We start from the raw sequence: 18,585 nt of genomic DNA on the forward strand, positions 1-18,585 counted from the left end.
AATTGTTCGAACTAAGTTTGGGGTTTCCTGGCCTACATTACACATTTTATTTTCTCCTTGTGCCTTTCTTGATGCTAAGGATGCTTGCTCAAGTCTTGCTCCGTGTAGACCGTGTCCACCCTTCCATATTTAACAATCGCAAGTGCAAGGCATCTTCCACCTCAATGGATACACAGCTAAATGCCTTACTGTTCTCATGGCTCCAAAGTGGCAAACCACAAACCCACCTTCCTTGACATGGATTTTACCCAAGAATAACATACTTTTCACTCTTCCAGCCATTATACAATACATACAGTAAGATACAAGGCCTACTAGTATTTGAATCGCATGTAACATTTCAAGATAGGATGTACAAACTACAAAATGAGCAATAGAACAGGCATCCAAAGAACACCTATACTCGATAAAGTGATAATTATAAATCTGTATTAGCACAAAAAAGTAATAAAAACATCATATTGTTCTTTTGCCAGATTGTTTCATCATATAGTACAACAAAATTATTCATTGCAAACATCACTGTCCAAGTCTCAACATATAGACAATTTCCTAGTGCGATCTCCTTTTCTTTTCTTCTTGGGATGGTAGGAAGGAAAAGAAGGTTTTACAGCCATTTAATGGTGAAAGGATCTGGGAGAGCACAATCTTTGCAAGGAAATGGAATATCCCGTTAAGCTTTACGAGTGTCAGATTTGGAACTGATCATTTACATTTTCGCAGAGAACAACCCAGGTGAAAAACCTTTTAAAAACTAGGCTTGAGATCTTGATTATATCTCCATTTGTAGCAGGATGCACCCAAAAACAAATTTAAGCATGTACTTAGTGCTTACTTTCTCCTCCCGGCACCAATAGATAGAAACTCAAAGCTCCTTAGGGTGTCGTCTCGTCCAGGCCTTGCAGCAGAAACACGAGCAAGAGTAGATGTCTTTGACTCAAAACCAGGTTGAATCCTTTGGGTTGTAGACAGGCGACCACCAGATGACATCAACCTGCTTGAGCGACCGTCACTGGGCTCACCAGAAGAGCTTGGCCTACTTGATGATGCAACTGCTCTCTTTGAAGTACTCCCATTCCTAGATATACGACCTCTCTCACGATCTGCTTGCTGTACATGAAACATTTTGTTAATATTACCTTATTTTTACCCTTAAATTTAGAACAATATGCGCTAAGGATCTGCAAGAAGCCAAATAAGGCTTCCTTTACCAGCACAGCCCACATTAAATATACAAATAATACTTGTACACGTGTAAGAAACAAAACAGACCACCCCCACCCCCCCAGTTGAAACAGCTTAGTTGCTCATGGTTGGTACTCCTAGAGAAAGCAAGGATTTATATATACTTAGCATTTATATATACTTACCACATCCTTAGATGATGGCTCATCTGATGATCTATGACGTGAATCACCTTGCAAACCTGAGCTCGAATTATTTCTTCTAGTAAATGCCTCAACTGTACCAGAAAATCTATCTCGGATTTCTTGTCCTACTAGGTCACAAAACAAACAATATATTAATTGCTTATAAACAAGTAAAAAAAAATAATAAAACTGTTCTTTTCTATTTATCTCAATAGATCATTGGGAGAAGACTAACAGCACTTTCAGGGAGGAAAATTACCTGGCGTCCTCTCAGCTCTTTCAGCAGAAGGTCCGGGATTTAAAGCAGGTTTCGCAGTTGGCTGCAAGATAAAGGCACATAACAACATGAGATAATTTAAAAAGTTTTGAAAAATAGCTATATACTTATATAGCCATTATACTAACCCGTGTTCGGGAGCTGGAACCAATTTGTGGATATTTCAATATTGTCCAGTCAAATACATAGTCAAATTGGTAACCTGCACCAACAAACAATTTATGACATTGCTATTGTAATTTGACAATGCCAGCCAGGGCAATATTATACACTGAGAAGATTTATAGAAACACATAGCTCGTCACTTCATTAAAAATAATGAATACCTTCTCGAATGAAGAGATCCCGAAATAGTCTTTTTAGATATGAGTAATCAGGCTTGTCATCAAACCGTAATGACCGGCAATAGTGGAAGTATGATGTGAACTCTGAGGGATAATTTTTGCAAAGAACCTGTAATCAGCAATAAGGTTTAAAAGGCTGAAATTCACAGTTACAAAGTATAAAAGAGGAAGGTATAATCTTGTACTACTAGCAATCCAGCCCCTTTAGATAAGATAACCCAAAAGGCACAGCAGGAGCACATGTCCATACCTCTATGGGTGTAAGCATTTTCTTTTCACTTATTTTGTCATACTTCTGCTTTTTAGTTCCAGCTTTCAAGCCCTGCCATGGAAGGCTGACACAAAAAAATGCTTCATTAGTAAATCATGTTACATGAAATATAGGGTGTATATAATTGAGACAAGGGGAAAAAATCAATTGAACTCTACCTTCCCCTCAAAAAATACATTAGGACATAGCCAAGGGACTCTAGATCATCTCTTCTGCTTTGTTCTAAAAATAAAATTTTAAAAAAATCAGTTACAAGCTCAAAAAAAGAAATGGAAAAGAAAATGGAATAACAGCCACCAATTCTATGACTATATAAAGAGTTACTCTCAAACAATGGAGAATCAGAGGTAAAAAAGCAATCACACTTACCAACACCAAGATGAGTATTGACACTAGCATATCGAGCAGTCCCTGTGAGATTCTTGTTTTCTCTGCATAATGTTACTCATGAGAATACAGAGATGACATTGACAGCCAAAAAAACATAAACTTAACACTAACAAATATTAATAAAAATTGAAAGACATGATAGCCCTGTTGTGAGTTGAAAATAATTCAGGAGGTCGCCAGTGCTTTGCCACCAAATAATGAATTGATGATGATTATTGACTTAGCTGATAGCACTAGCTTTCTATCTAAAAGTGTAGGTTTTGTTTATTAATTAGAACTTAAAGCATGTAATATGACATATATGTAATGAGCACCACCAAAATATTTTACTCACTTTTTTTAGCTTTGACACTTTGATTTTCACTCTATTCACATACTCTACCTTCTCTAATTGTTGTAAGCATTATAGGAAAAACACAATCACATGAGATTTTGTTAAATTTCAAGATTTGTCTTAATGTAAAAGTGAAAGTGTTTTAACAAAATGTTCTATGATTTTTATTTGAAATTTAAACCATTTATGCTAAACAAATTAACTTGAAATCTTCTCATTCAACAAGTAATGACAACATTCAGCAAAGTTACATTTTTCCCTAAATGTATAGGGTAGCAAAATTCTACAATTTCTAACTCTTACTGCATCCGATTTAAATCTTGAGTTTGGAAACTAATAACTTTTGTTCAGTGCAATACAAGTCCCCACAGACAGATGAAACCTAATAGTTCAAACTTAAAGCACATCCAAGAATTTTAACTTTTAACGATGATGTAGGATCAGTGTGGATTAAGAGACCTCAAAAGCCATCATTTCAAAACTTAAGGTATTATTCTGCTACAAGTGGGTACACGAGGATGTCAAAGTACCTGTAAGGTATGTGTTTATGTGTTTGAAGATCACGATACTTTTTTGCAAGGCCAAAATCAATGACATACACCTGCAAGAAGAAATACAGAAATTGGCAGGAAAAGTAAGCATATTTCAATGATCTTGAAGTTTTTAGCTAACCAACCAAAACTCAAAAGGCAAGTGATCATATAATGGTGAAAATGTGAATCAATTGATCTAGTTTATTGTTGACATTTCAGTAACACTTTCCTTTGCTTAAAAAAAAAGCAATAGGGTATGATTTTGATGTTAAAATTAAAGAAATATACATATATTCTATGCATCAGTAAGAAATTTTTCTACGGCACATAAAAAAGTAGTTGCACAATGAAAGGTTTCGGCACAGATTAAATGACCAACATTGGTGCATCAACTTTCATAGTTGCAATCTAAAGCTTCCAGGATTAATTCAGAGAGGCACAAGGAAAAAGAATATACTCAAACATCAAACATCAATATTGACCAGTCACCAAACCACCTCAAGCATCTGAAAAGTCAATAATTCTGCAAACTAACAAGATTCAACTACCAATTCCCAATACCAGAGCAACGACAACAAAGAGACAAACAACATTGGAAAAAATATCATAGCTAACTAGCCACTTCGCCAGCTGCCACTAGGCAGATCACACATTTAGGCTCCACAACAAAGATATTCATCCACATGACACCTTTTTGCATAGCCTTCAGCAGTGGATAGGCAATCTGCACTGCCACGTCTTTAAGTTGCGACAACAGTCACCCAAATTGAAGCAACCATACCCAAAAATGTAACTCCATCCCATCCAATCATAATAAATCTTCATTTCCCACATCAGGTGAGCCATTTACACATGAGGAAGATACTTCAAAAAGGGAAGGGATCATAAGACTCATAATGATTGACGGGCCTATATCTTTAAATAATAAGAAAAGGCAAACAGTGGTAATTATCCAGTTTATTAAAAGACGAAAACTCAACACATGATACAAGACAGACCTCAAAAATAAGTGAGCTGTTGGCTTAACTATCATGCCCAAGAAAAGGGGTCATCAATCACCCGTATCACAGTATCAGGTCTGGGATTTCACAAACCAAGAGAAAGAAAAAGCCCTCGTCAGGTATGTGAGACGATGTAGGTATTTCTGATGGTTTCAGTTAGGGAGGAGGAAGTTCCTGATTAGTTCACGCCAAGCAAAAAGCCCATACTAACACATTTAAAATTACACACCAACAGATCTAACAAGAACATATGACTAGGACTCTGGGATAGAGATCATATATGAACATGAAGGAACAGAATATCTGGCCAGAAATGTGCAACTGTGCAAGGAATCCAAAGGTCACAAAAATTGCCTTGTAACCACAACGCGGTGAATGCACAGTCTCAATAAAAAAATGTTTCATAACAATATCACTAAACTGGCAAACCATCAAACCAAGTACCTAGAAAAATAACATTAGTGGGTTCTAAGCAAAGAGTGAGTAAAAAACTGTTTATCTATGACATATGCTTACAAGGTACAATAGTTAAAAGACCAATAGAAATTTTTACAAAAATAAAAATAATAAAACACTATTTACATCTTGAAATCTAATATTTTTAAAACAAAAGGCATTAGTAATCACGCTGAAGTAACATAACCAAAGAAACCTAGCAGTCAAATCCTCACAGTGACACCGATAAAGAGAAAATTCTTGATGTTCAAGATGTACCTGATTTGCCTTCCGTCCAAGACCCATTAAAAAGTTGTCAGGTTTTATATCACGGTGAAGAAAGCCTCTTGAGTGCATATATTCCACCCTATTGATCTACATAAGAAACCCAGGGAAATCACATTATGTGAGTTATATCATCCCAATGTAGATTACTGTTTAAAAAGCAGCTTACCATTTGATCAGCAAGCATTAGAACTGTCTTTAGGGAAAACTTGCGGTTGCAATAGTTAAATAAGTCCTCTAGACTTGGGCCAAGAAGATCAATAACCATGACATTGTATTCACCTTCAACTCCAAACCATTTTAGATGGGGAACACCAGCTGCATTACAGACAAGAGAAATAAGACAGATTAATGTACCCTACAATAATTAACAAACATTCACAAATCACAGAGGGGTGAGAGGAAAGAGGAGAGGTCACTTACTGCCTCCCTGAAGAAGCATGTACAATTTCGACTCATAATGCAACTGAGGGTGCTTTGTCTTTGCAGGTTCCTACAAAAAATAAAATATTTTAGAGTGTGATACAAGCAACAGACAGAGAGATATCTTCTGCCAGCCAAGCTGGGATGGACTGTGGTTTGTCTTCCATTTACACAAATAAAAACCAGAAAACCCTGTTGACACTGTACACGAAGAAACACAATAATGTGTGGAAGCTTAAAACTCACAGACTTCATCCTTTAGGCTATTGTCATCATCCAACATTAAAAATTAGCTGTTCATTACAATTGAGACAAGAGCGTTCGTGTTTGTTTATACAAATTCTGGTTGAACTAATACCTAAAACAACAGAAGATTGCAACAGCAGCCGAACAATTTATATATATGTTGATCTGCCATAGACTAAACTACAAATTACTCCATAATTACTCAGCTAACAAGCTTGTAGATACCAGCACACATGATCATATTAACCTATACGAAGTATATACTAACATAAAAACATACATATTCATACAATATACAGCGAAGTATAAACAAAACATTAGATTCAACTACACCAGTACAATTTCACCAATTTAAACCATAAAAGAAGGATGATCGGGACACAAACCAGCTTAACGGCGACTTCCTCACCAGTCTGTACATTGATACCTACACCAACAAGCAACACAAGGTTAGAACAACATTCCATCAAACATAATATCTTCTTAATAAATACAAATTTTTGAAAAAATCGCGGTACCTAAGTAAAGCTCCCCAAATGAACCACTACCAATCTTACGGCCGAGCTTAAACTTTCCACCAATTACATGATCCATGGTAAAGCACTCTCAAACAGCTTAGGCTAACCCAAATTAAAAACTTTGAAGAACCCAAAAAAAAAAGGAAAGAAAAACCCTTGCCCCAACTAAAATTTAGAGGAAACTAATAAATTTCTAAAAAAATTACTACTTTTATACAAGTAAATAAGAAGGAAAAAGTTCCCTTAGATCAACCAAACAGATTTTACCAAATAATTGCTACTATTTGTACAAACTACAGTTTAATCAGAAAACTTCAATTTTTTGACAAATTAAAAGAAACCCAGAAAAAATCTTAGAAAATAAAAAACGCCCTTCTTATCAGATCCAACAGTAATAAAGAGTTGAAAAAAGGGTGCTGCATAACACTATTAACCCAGAAAAAAAAAATCGAAAACAAAAAACCCTAGAACTCGAATTCAACGGCGATGATTATTGAAAATACGGAACAACTTTTCGATTATCAAACGGCATTGCCCAAAAATTGGCACAGCGATGATATAAAAATGGAGAAAAAAAGGGGAAAAAGAGTCGTTGAAGAAGAGGATTGAAATTAAAGCTAGTTGAGTAGGAAAAATTAAAAATCGAATCTTGGAAAATCGAAAATTGAGGAAATTATAGATCTGTTAAAGAGTTTGGATCTGTGTAAGAGAGAGATTCTCCCGGAAAAAAAATTGAGGAGAGAGAAAATGAAAGGAGGAAGAAGAAGAAGAAGAAGAGTTTGGCAAAGGGGAGAAATAAAGAGGAAGAGGATAATAAAAGGAAGATGAAGAAAGAAAGAAGCAAATTGTGATTATTGTTTGTTATTGCTTATTTGCGTTAATTAATTAAAGTGTAATTAGTTAATTTAATATTTTTGATTGGATCTCGCTAACAAGCGTCTCGAAGCGTTAAAAACAAATTACTCCGTGTTATATTTTCTATAATGGTATGTTAGGAATGAATTTCAAAATCAAGCGTCTGTTGATGTAGTTAATTCAATATTTCTATTTTTAGTCATCTTGTTTAACATTTTGGGGCATTTGTTAGTTTTTAACTTTTAAGTTATATAATTTTTTTCTCATGCATGCGGCATGCGCCATTCACCGTGTTGGACTGTTGGATGGGCATGTATGGTGTTGATGAATCAATTAAATATGTTATCAATTAGCAATGTTTTTGGTTATGAGGAAATTATCAATGCAAAATGTGTAAAAGGATTATTGATTATACGGAAAAATTGATTTCATGCAATGATGTTTTTGGTTATTCTCTATATTCGATTGTCAATCACCACTTCTTAGTTAGCTTGAATTAGTGAAACAAATTTTCCAAGATAAAAAATAACTATTTGTTCTACAATTCTTTATTCATAATTTCATATGCTTAAGTTGGTTGGATGGTGTTTGTAGTTTGTTGAGGAATAAACTCTAATTTCATTCAACTCATAAATTTTTCATGAGTCATCACTTCAATCAATTAATTTGATTGACTTATTATTCTTCTTTTATTTGAAAGTAAATTATACTTATCTTTATTTAGTGGTCTATATGAGCACTCAAACTTTTAAATAAATTAAGGATTATAAGATGGGAGGAAAATAAGGTAGTACACTAGTACATACATTATGATGATATATATTACAATATAGACTATAGAGTAATAAGATAATTATCCTTTAAAAAGTTATGTTGATCCCATAACATTTTTAGTCTAGGGTAGACTCGCCACTGCGTCTCCTCACCGATACCAATCAAACCCTCAACCCCCCTCCCTCCATCCCAAATTGCGAAGAAGTAAGGACCCTCTAACAAAGTTTAAATTAATGTCACTTCCTCATTGTGTAAGCATTTAGCAAATACATAGTAAACTACAAAATAAATTCCTAACTTTAGAATTTTAGATCTATTGATTAGTAGTCTATTACAAGCCTTAATAAGTCCAACAATAATGAAGCAATAGCTCATCTAGAAGGGTTAAGCTCAAACACGGTTTAATTGCAAAAACCAAGAGCAAGCCTCTAATGCCACTGTTGATAGTAAAAGGGGAGACCTCAAGGTACATTCTCATACATACAATTGTACGCATCGATACCAAGAAAAGACAAATGCTTTCACTCCCAATTGTAGCCTTAAGGAGTCATTCTAGGCAAATACTGATGAGATATTTGCCTATCCATAACAAGCAGAAAAAGACAAATAGAGAGATAAAGAGATAGAGACAAGTGACATAAAAAATACTCATTGTTGGAAAGAAAAAAGAAAAAAGAGAGTTTAAAGACGAATATATAAGTGAAGAGAAACAAAAAATATTAGGACACCGTATTATATATTGGTTTATTGGTATATATTCCACATACATCAAAATCAATATTAAAAAAATAACAAATAAAAAAATTTATGTTATTTTTTTTTAACAAAAGGCATGGTATTTATCTATGTATGATGAAATATTGAAATACATATCCACTAAATATAAGCTAGCCCTCTTTCTCTCTCTCCGGCCTTATCTCTCCAAAAAACCTCCGTTTTTTTTTCCTTTTTTACTCCAGCCATGAGGCTCGCCGGCTGGCGTGTGGCTCACCGCCCATGCCACGGCGTCAGCGAGCCTCCGATCTATTCCCTTAGGTTGTTTTTTCTTTTCCCATTTTGTTTTTTTGTCTTTTCAGCCTTACAACTTGCGCCGCTCCTTTTCGTCTGCCGCCTCTGTTCATCACCGGCCGTGCGGCCGGCTTGCCGCCGGTTTTCTTCTCCGCTTTCCCGCCGCGCCTATGCTCCACCTCTTTGGCTATTGTAGCGCGTTGAGTACGAGAACGGGGAGGGTGAGTTATCTCCCTCTGAGTCCTTCGTGTAGGGCCGTTCTGAGTCCCTCGTGTAGGGCCGTCGTTGCCGCGGCTCAGGGGTGTGTGGGGTTTGGGCTTCTCGAGCGGGTCTCGGCGGTCCGTGCTTTTATATCCGACGGTTTGTGGGTTGGGTTGGTGAACCTCGGAGCGTTGGTGGTGGGGCTTGGTCTGGCGACGGGGTGGGTTGTTAGGGTTTCGTTCGTTGTCTTAGTTTTTAAGTTTCTTCCTGTTTTTTCTTTTAGGTGTCTTTGTGTGCTTTTTAGTTTTAGTTTTGTTATTTTTTCTGTTTGTGTGGTGTGTTTGGGTGATATGGGGCATGCAGATCGGTGTACCGATCTTCTGGTGCAGGATTTAAGCCGGGTTTTTTTGGCTATGGGGCTTCGGTTTGATCTTCTGTTGGTTTGGGCTAAAGGGTTATGCTTCCATGCCGATATTCGTGTTTGAATCGGAGATCGTCTTGTCTATGGAAAAGTGTACAACACCAATTTTGATTTCAGGTCGAGGAGTACGGGATTCCGAGCTAATGAAGGTTCACGTCAGAAACTATAACATATTGCCAGACCCCTTGCAAGAGGCTGCATAGGACAGCGTTATATGAGCCAAGGGTACTTAAGAAAGTCATTTTGCGCGTGCAATTGTAGTTTCCTTTATTTCGAACTTGTAATTGGTTCTTTTGTCTTTGTATTGTTCGATTACGATCTCTTATTATTAATGAATTTAATCTCCCCCCTTCAAAAAAAAATATTGAAATACATGGAAGCACTTCGTTCGACCTTAGGCACCTCAAACATCGTTGCAATCAATCAGCTTACGCGTAATTATATGCAAGCAATCCAACCAAGCAAGCAACATCTTATCGAAAACCTTCTTACAAAGTTACCATCCCAAAAAAAAAAAAAAAAAAAAAAAAAAAAAATCAACCTTAATTAGGTCATTCTTTCGTACCCAAAACAGTAACAAAAAAATGTAGTCTACAATATTGTATTGTTGCATGATTTTAATACTAATATTGTTAGTAGTGGATAACAATATTCTGTGACCTAATAAACAAATACCATGCCAAGCAAAAACTCATGTTTAAGAACAACAAGTATGACTTGGTTATATTTGTCTATAAATTTTTTTTTTGAATAGCATATTTGTCTATAATTTAATTCTACACTAATCTTCGTTTTAATTAATTATTTTTTACACTAAGCAGAAATTGATAGATACCCCAAATGCTTTGATTACGACATGATAATTACACCTACCAATGACATTTCAACAGCTAGCACTACAAAAATTAACTAATAGGGTTTATTTATTAATATAATCCCTTAACTTAAAGCTAATGTGGCACCCAAAAAAGATATATAAAGCTATCTTATAGCAATGCTTTGTACATGTAGACAACAATAATAATAGCGGCTGATTAAGAAAAGTTTATCTTACTTTGAAATATGTGTTCTTTTGGATTATACTATTTTTATGCACTATTACACTTTCAAGTTTTACAATTTATTAATGTTTGGATGTCAATTAGATTACTCGGTTATGTTTTAATTAGTGGTGTCGAAAATCGTGATCAAAACCTATCTACGAAGGGTGTGCGAATTTAGTCACTTGATTAGTACGTAGTACACAGTAACAAATTAAGAAAAGTAAACATGTTGTGAAGGAAAACGATTGATATTGTATTGGCAAGGTGGATGACTTACTTCTATCAACTAGGAATTGTGATCAACCTTTTGTCATTTTCGTCGACAAATGAAAATACTACCAGGTGACAAGGTGACAATTTACAATAGCTTAAAGAACTTGACCAACTATTTAAAGCATGTAATTAAGTTTTTATAAATAAAACTTGTTCATGACTTTTATTATGGTTCTTTGAGTAGTTTTTGAATCATAATGTATGCAATCATGATGTCTCAATTTATGAGGATTCTATTGCCCTCTCAAACTTTGTTGCGTATAAATTAGGAACATTAAGTTAGGTAAACATTCTATAAAGTATATTATAAAGTATACTATGTTTTTTCTATTAGAATAACTTCTTAAAAAGACATCGACTTATTAGGAGGTAAGATGTCATAAGTTAAAATTGAACGGTTTGTAACGTGCACCAATTTGTGGGTGCGTGTAAAGAGACTGATAGAGAATCAAGGTCGGCTTAATTGGTTGGAGACCTTCGTTCTACACCTCTAAGAGGGATTTGATTCTCACCTTAAGCTAGTGAGATCCTCAAATTCCCCCTTATTTGCAAGGCTCCTTACAGAAACTGTAAAGGGACCAAGACACGACGCAATACTTCACGTATCAGCAAACACGCATTATTTTGACACGAAATAATTTGCCTATGTGAACAAAAGGTCACACCTCTTAGTAATCAAAGGGGAGAAGACACACACAAGGGGCAAGAAGTTTTACTTCCTCAACTCTCTTTTCTTGCCCCTCATGCATTTTTGTCTACTTGTTAACAGCACAAAATGCCAGCTATAATAAAGACTCAATCAGCCCATATTCTCTAATCTACTGCTTTATATAGAAATAGTATAACATAGCCTTGGATTTTCTGAAATAGTATAAATATAGTCACTCCAAAAAATTTCTGGCCCAAACCCTAACAAACTAGGCATTATATGTTCTAAGGCATACTGTTCACAAATCAGTCTAATCATCATTCATTAGTATAATTTAAAAAAATGAAGGGTCAAAATCAAAATAATATTTGGATAGAAATAAATTGTGGGTCAAGATATTAATATACTTAAAGAATAGTCACTATTCTAAATAAATTATTATACTTGTGAAATTGTACCATTTATAGATGTGATTTTACATACAAATTTGTGTTTGACTGTTATGCCAGCAACATGTAATCTCAACCGGACCCTTTTATATTTTGTTCTTGGACTTTTTTGTTGCATGATTTGCATACACATAATAAAACACAAATAATTTGTAGATAAAAAGGATAGCTGAATTACTTTAGCTAGCTTAGTTGTTAAAGTCGGAGTTGATACTTGAAATTTACTACCTTGCTCACCTGCATTCCTGTTGTCATTGAGCTTCTAGCTCTTCAGTGATGATGGTGGATATCAGGATCAATCTTTATTCCTTGGTACCTCTTCACTCCTTCGAGATGGTTTGTAGGGGCAACAACTAGCATAGTATCTAATCTTTTCTACAATGAGCTAAGACGTAATTTTCTGACTGGTAATGTTGAGTATAAGCAGGTATCTGATCTCATATTGAAAGCACAATGAGAGTAATAATCAGATACATATCATGGAACTGAAGTACTTTTCAACTCTTTTGTAAAATCTATTTCTTTGATTTTCTTTCTAGTACATTCTAATTACAAACTCTGTTCAAGCTCAATCCAACAATCATCGCTGCCACTTAATGACAATCTAACAATCATCGCTGCCACTTAATGTCATTATATACAAGAAAAAGGGTAGTAATGAGTATGACTTATAATGTCAAGCAAAATCGGTACTTTACAGTCTACATTAACTGCAAAGACCGTACAAATAATCAAGCAATATAGATACTTTCTACAACAACTGCAACATATTCACTTCTGTGTAATTCTGAAATCCCTGCTTCATCTGAGAGTCTGTTATTGAGCAGGTCAAACTGGCCTGGTCTGATTTTCTAGATTTGGGCAGAATCTTGCATCCCAGTTGCTGAACCATTTTTCAGGCAGACTTCTTCATCCCAAAATGCATTTTAAAGCAATGTTGCTCAATTACAGAAATTCAAGGCCCAAAAAATTTGCTAGAACCCCAGGTCTGAAGTGGAGCAAATTGTGGTAGCAGCCAGAAATATGCAGCGCTATGTTAGATACTTCGTATATGACGGACAGTCTGGTTTGCCAAGTGTTTGGCCATTTTACATATAGAGGCTTTCTACAATGCTGTGTGTGTTCATTCATGCTACCAATAGTCTCCACATGAACATTGACCATCTTTGAAATGGTGAAATCGGCTATTATCTCTAACAATTATTTCTCTTCTAACAATCTTAGATATGAATTTTATTGCTGTATGGCAGTCACTACACACTCGTATATTCTTGGTTATGCAAATCGTTGCTCCCTCTGGAGTACTTATGATGCCATATGCTATTGCTAATCTCTCACTGTGATTATAAAGTAGGCTCTTCTTCAGCTCCTCATCAATATCATGGAGCACTTCGCCTGTATCAGGAACATATCCTTCTCTCTCCATCTTCTCTAGTAACTTTTCTAGAGCCCCCTTTATCTTTTCATAGCATGGATGAGATTTATCTCCTGCCACGAAAGCATGTAATTTGTTCTTCACTTCGATCCAGCTGCAAGCTGCTCCTTTCAATAGCCCTTTATTTCTCATAGTTATTCTCACATTTGCAGCATCTTTCCATCTCTTAGCAGCAGAATATGTGTTTGATAAGAGAACGTGAGCCCCTATGTTACTAGGATCAACTCTGAATATTTCTCTTGCAACTTTTTCAGCCATATCGACATTTTTATGCACTCGACAAGCAGAAAGCAACGTGGACCAAATACTACTGCTTGGAGAAGACATCTTACAAATAAAATCATGAGCTTCTTTTAACCTTCCAGCCCGGCCAAGAAGGTCTGCTACAGCAGCATAGTGCTCCAACTGTGGAGATAGTCCATAATCATGAATCATGCTGTTAAAGTAATTCCTGGCTTCATCTACTAATCCAGCATGACTACAGGCTGTTAAAAGAGCTACAAAAGCAACAGAGTTGGGTTTTACTCCCGCGTCTTCCATTTGATTAAATAAGGAAATGGCTTCATGAGCATGCCCATGTAAAGCATATCCCATGATCATGGCTGTCCATGACACGGTGTCATGAAGTTTCATCTTATCGAATATACACCTAGCAAGCTTGATGTACCCGCATTTTGCATACATGTCAACTAACGAACTAGCAACAAGCACATTTTCCTCGAATCCACACCTCATAATGTAACCATGCAACTGCTTACCCAAGCGTAAAGTTGTTAGATGAGCACAAGCAGGAATGATGCTCGAAAATGAAACACTCCCAGGCTTAACTTTCGCCATTACCATTTTCCTAAACAATTTTAGACCCTCGTCAAACTTTCCATTTTGAACACATCCAGCAATTATAGAGTTCCAAGTAATGCTATCACGAGAAGGTAAAAGAATAAACACCCTATATGCATTCTCTATATGATTGCACTTAGCATACATGTCAATCAATCCACTTCCAACGTGCAAGTCGACATCAATTCCATTTCTAATAGCATAACCATGAATCTCCTTCCCTCTAACAACATCCACAAGTTCTGCAAACATTGGAAGAACACTTGACAAACTATAAGTATCCGCCTTAAGGTTCGCCTTTCCCATGTCCCTTAACATTGCTAAAGCGCTTTCAAACATCCCATTTTGTGCATTTCCTGCAATAACAGTATTCCAAGAAACAAGATCCCTAACAGGCATGACATCAAATACTTTCTGCACGCCACTCTTTCGAAAACCCGGTCCCCGACCCTTACTACGACTGTAATTTAAACCACTACTACCCATTACGTCAAATTCAAACTCAAACCCATCAACCACATTATCCTCAACTTTAGTGCTAGACAAATCATCACAACTCCTATAATTCATTTTTCTTTGAGGCATTTCATCGAACACATGGCGGGCTTTACCATTGTCCTCAATATTCTCACTCAAAGTCTCCAATTTAGAATACATATTCATCAATGCATTACCAGTATAAATATCAATATCAAGACCAACACGTATAATACAAGCATGAACAGATTCAGCAAGCTTCAAACTTTTCAAAAAAGTGCATGATTTTACAGCAGAAGGAAAAACATTATGATCTGGGTGTAACCCAGAAACTCTCATATGATTGAAACAATTCAAAGATTCAATGAAAAACCCAAGAGAAGTGTAACATCTAATGATAGATTTCCAAGCAAGAAGAGGAGGAGATTGAAGGGTATGAAAAAGATTGATTGATTCAGGTAAAAAATTGAGGTTGGAGTAGATAGAAAGAAGAGTGGAAATATAATATGGGTTGAATCCTTTGAGTTTGATGATCTGGGCATGAAGTTGTTTTGCTTGGGATTTTGAAGAAATGGAAGATGGGTTTTTGAGAAGGGTTTTCAGGAGTTTGGAAGATGTCATTTGAGTTGTAAATTGAAATATTGTTCATGTGATATTGTGATTCTTGCCTTCTTGGTGCGTCTATGCTCAGACAGTCAGACTGCTCGCCTGTTTTAAAGCATACGGGAGTATTGTCGTATTATACTTGAATAGTCGTATTATACTCGTAGTATATTATAACGCTCTATAGGACGTGTGGACATACGAGGTAGATCATACATTCATACTCAGGATTCATAATGTAGAATAAACATTAGGCCTTAGCATCCTCACAGTCACAAGGACTCGCAACTCACAAGTTACAACCATGAATGGTACTCATACTAGAATGGAACTTTTGCCTTTCCAGGGTTTGAAATTAGTTAAACTAAGAGATTTTGCCTTTACGAGGCTTGAATTTATTTGAACTGATAACTTCAACTTCGTATGAACTCTATGAAGTACGGTACATCAAAAACCTAAAATCCAACTCTGTCACAACACAATCCTTTGTGGTCCAAGCACAATTAAAATAAAATACGCTCCCACATCAAAATGAAAAAGAGCAAATAGACATCAGCAAATCTGCAATATTCAGTCACTATTTTTGCTGTTTAATAAAAAGGGGAGGGGTATTTCACACTGAAGAACTTCTTTGCTTCAAAGTCACTTTTCATTAGTCTAAATAATCATGTTTATAGAGACAGACGAATAAACATACACATCCACCAAGTAGCTATTACATCATAATTTTTTAATACAGGATTCAGGTGCGAGAAGAAATCCTTTTAACAATTCTATCCACCAAAACTCCCAATGGAAACATATACAATGCTCGTTGAACCAAACATCAGAACTTATGGTAGCAAAGTATAGCATCGTCTCTCAATCATCTTCTCTTTCAGGAGGAAGGCCACAAGGTAGCAGCATTTTCTGCAAGACATATAACAGTTTCATAAGTGAGAGTAATTGAGTACTATAGAAGTAACTCGCAAAGAGACCAGTTCATATAAGTTGTAACGCATGCAAAAACTTGGCATGTTAAAATATAAAGCCACTAACAAATCTAAATCAAACTCAATAGCTCAGTGGCAAAGTGTTCAGTTGTGTTTGTAAACTGAAATACGCACACCAACATCCATTTATCCCTCCAACTGCAACATTTATATGTACATATGTAGCTTCAGTTTGATGATATTCCTGTTCTGTGTTTAAATTACAAATTACAAGTCTAACTTGCATCAAACATTGGGTTCCTCTTAAGACCAATCTGACACTAACAAAACTTACATGGACAATAACAAGACAACAAACATGAAGGATAGCACGAACAAACCTGCATGAAGTTGTAACGTTCTCTTCCAATAGACTCATTTTCTGCAACAGCAAAGTATGCAAGCATTGGGTAATGCCCAGCATAGGAAGCATAGCTATCACGTTGGATGTTAACAGCCCATTCACTGTCCAGTTTAATAAGAACAAAATTAGGACCAAATAACCAATAATCAATATGTTACAAAGACATCAAAAGTTTATATGGGAAGAAATTTACAATCTGTTCAAATCTGCATGACCAGTCCCAACATATTTAGCTTGAAGGTGCTCAAGCTGGGAATTGATGTTAAATCTATCACTGGCCTACATAAACAGCAAAATAAAAATCAGCAGGTTGTACAAAAGAAAGCAGAGGAAGCAAATATAAATAGATCAAAAACTCATCAATACAATGAAGTCTATATTACACCTATATTAGCTATGAAGCCGAGGGCTTGCACTCAATTAAAAAGAAAAGGAAGGAACCCAAAATAAAATTAAACTAGGTGATGCAAGTACCAATGCTAATGGAACAACACTCAGTAGTTTGAGTGCATGAGTGCATTCTGCAAATCTGGTCAATATATCATAAGCCAAGTCAACTGGAGCACACAAATTCCCATTCCCACATACCAAACTCCCCTAGATGACATTATTGCATCTAATGGCCATGGTATTTGCCTTCTTCATCTCTTGAAGATGGTTGAGGGAATGAAAGGCAATATTTATATGCTATTACTGACCTAATTAGTAAGGGGATGGGCATGTATGAGGTGATAGAAGTCTGCATCGCTGCTTATGGATTCTCCATTCTCACCGCTATCCCCCAATAAGAATGAACCCCATTTTAGAGGACGTCCTCTTTCTTACTTGAATTGCAATTGCCTATAATAGGCAATCCGGTGGATCCCGGAAAATAGTTAGGATTCGTTTGCCTTCGATCGAGATATCGGAAATTAATTGTTGGATACTCTCAACATCAAAGCAAGGTAAAATCTTTCAATTCCCCAAACTCCCATTCCCACATACCAAACGCCCCTAGGTGAAATTAGTTGGCATGGCTCAGGCTCGGCAAACAAGCATGTCAGTGGAGAGCAGTCATAGACTCATAGCACCAAAGACTTATATGGATTGCAATTTTGAGATAGCACCTACTTAAAGAATTAAACAAAAGGGTGTTCATCCTTTTCGATTCTGAACCGTTAGGGTCAATATGTCAGAGCCTAGAGTTGATTAATTTGATTAGGGTTCTTAATACAGTACTTGAGAAATCAAATTAGATGCTCTGAACTATATGAAATCATAGAATTTAACCTTAAATTAATTGTAATTAACAAGAAACAAGAAGTTGCATAGAATTAGTTCTTTCAAATCCTAAATTCCACAACCCAATTTCTCAATACAACACATTGTTTGATTGAACAGAGTAAACCCTAAAAACCCTACAACAAAATTAAAATTTGGGGAAGTTCTAGTACAATTCTTAATTAGATAACAGATATATATATTAACAAAAGTAGAGAAATATTAATGTTACTGGCAATTTAGGGTTAGTATATGCAAGAAATAAAGAGTACGAGTAGTAAAATTAAAAAGAAAGGTACCTGCATATTCACCAATTTGTTGTTGAGAATTTGGAAGATGACCAAACTACTACAATCGATCTTTCTACTTATTTATACGCGAATGCGATGGTTGTCGACTCAACAAACCGACATTTGTATGTGCTAGTATTTCACTATTTCAAGGTTATTTTAATATTACGGAGTAAATCTTAATTATGAGGTAAAAATTTCAGGTTATTTTTTTATTTATTTTGAGGGTGAGCTTACAAATGTTT

At 35.7% G+C, this 18,585-nt stretch overlaps 2 protein-coding genes and 1 pseudogene across 3 annotated transcripts; all 3 read right to left on the bottom strand.

The window, feature by feature from the left end:
- Positions 1-407: 407 nt before the first annotated feature.
- On the bottom strand, positions 408-7,234 carry LOC145608975 (casein kinase 1-like protein 10). Of its 2 annotated transcripts, none has more exons than XM_081664551.1 (14): positions 6,428-7,234; positions 6,296-6,336; positions 5,664-5,733; positions 5,410-5,558; positions 5,235-5,330; positions 3,517-3,587; positions 2,632-2,693; positions 2,421-2,484; positions 2,242-2,326; positions 1,974-2,100; positions 1,776-1,849; positions 1,630-1,690; positions 1,371-1,498; positions 408-1,110 (listed from the first exon to the last, which is right to left on the bottom strand). In XM_081664551.1, exons 1-14 carry the CDS (start codon positions 6,501-6,503, stop codon positions 832-834), a joined length of 1,383 nt encoding a protein of 460 aa, XP_081520677.1. In that variant the 5' UTR covers positions 6,504-7,234; the 3' UTR covers positions 408-831. The 2 variants fall into 2 exon arrangements, with proteins under 2 accessions (XP_081520677.1, XP_081520678.1); XM_081664552.1 differs by having other exon boundaries at positions 1,371-1,495; positions 6,428-7,233.
- Positions 7,235-13,167: 5,933 nt separating this feature from the next.
- Positions 13,168-15,473, bottom strand: LOC145609599 (putative pentatricopeptide repeat-containing protein At3g23330 pseudogene; annotated as a pseudogene).
- A 609-nt stretch (positions 15,474-16,082) lies between these two features.
- Positions 16,083-18,475, bottom strand: LOC145609223 (uncharacterized protein At4g14342-like). The gene is made up of 4 exons (XM_081664763.1): positions 18,350-18,475; positions 16,984-17,069; positions 16,768-16,891; positions 16,083-16,364 (listed from the first exon to the last, which is right to left on the bottom strand). The coding sequence occupies exons 1-4, from the start codon at positions 18,353-18,355 to the stop codon at positions 16,317-16,319; spliced, it is 264 nt and encodes an 87-aa protein (XP_081520889.1). The 5' UTR covers positions 18,356-18,475; the 3' UTR covers positions 16,083-16,316.
- Between the last annotated feature and the right edge of the window lie 110 nt (positions 18,476-18,585).

Source organism: Chenopodium album, chromosome 23 (genome assembly GCF_948465745.1).
Source record: "Chenopodium album chromosome 23, dcCheAlbu1.1, whole genome shotgun sequence".
NCBI lineage: Eukaryota > Viridiplantae > Streptophyta > Magnoliopsida > Caryophyllales > Amaranthaceae > Chenopodium > Chenopodium album.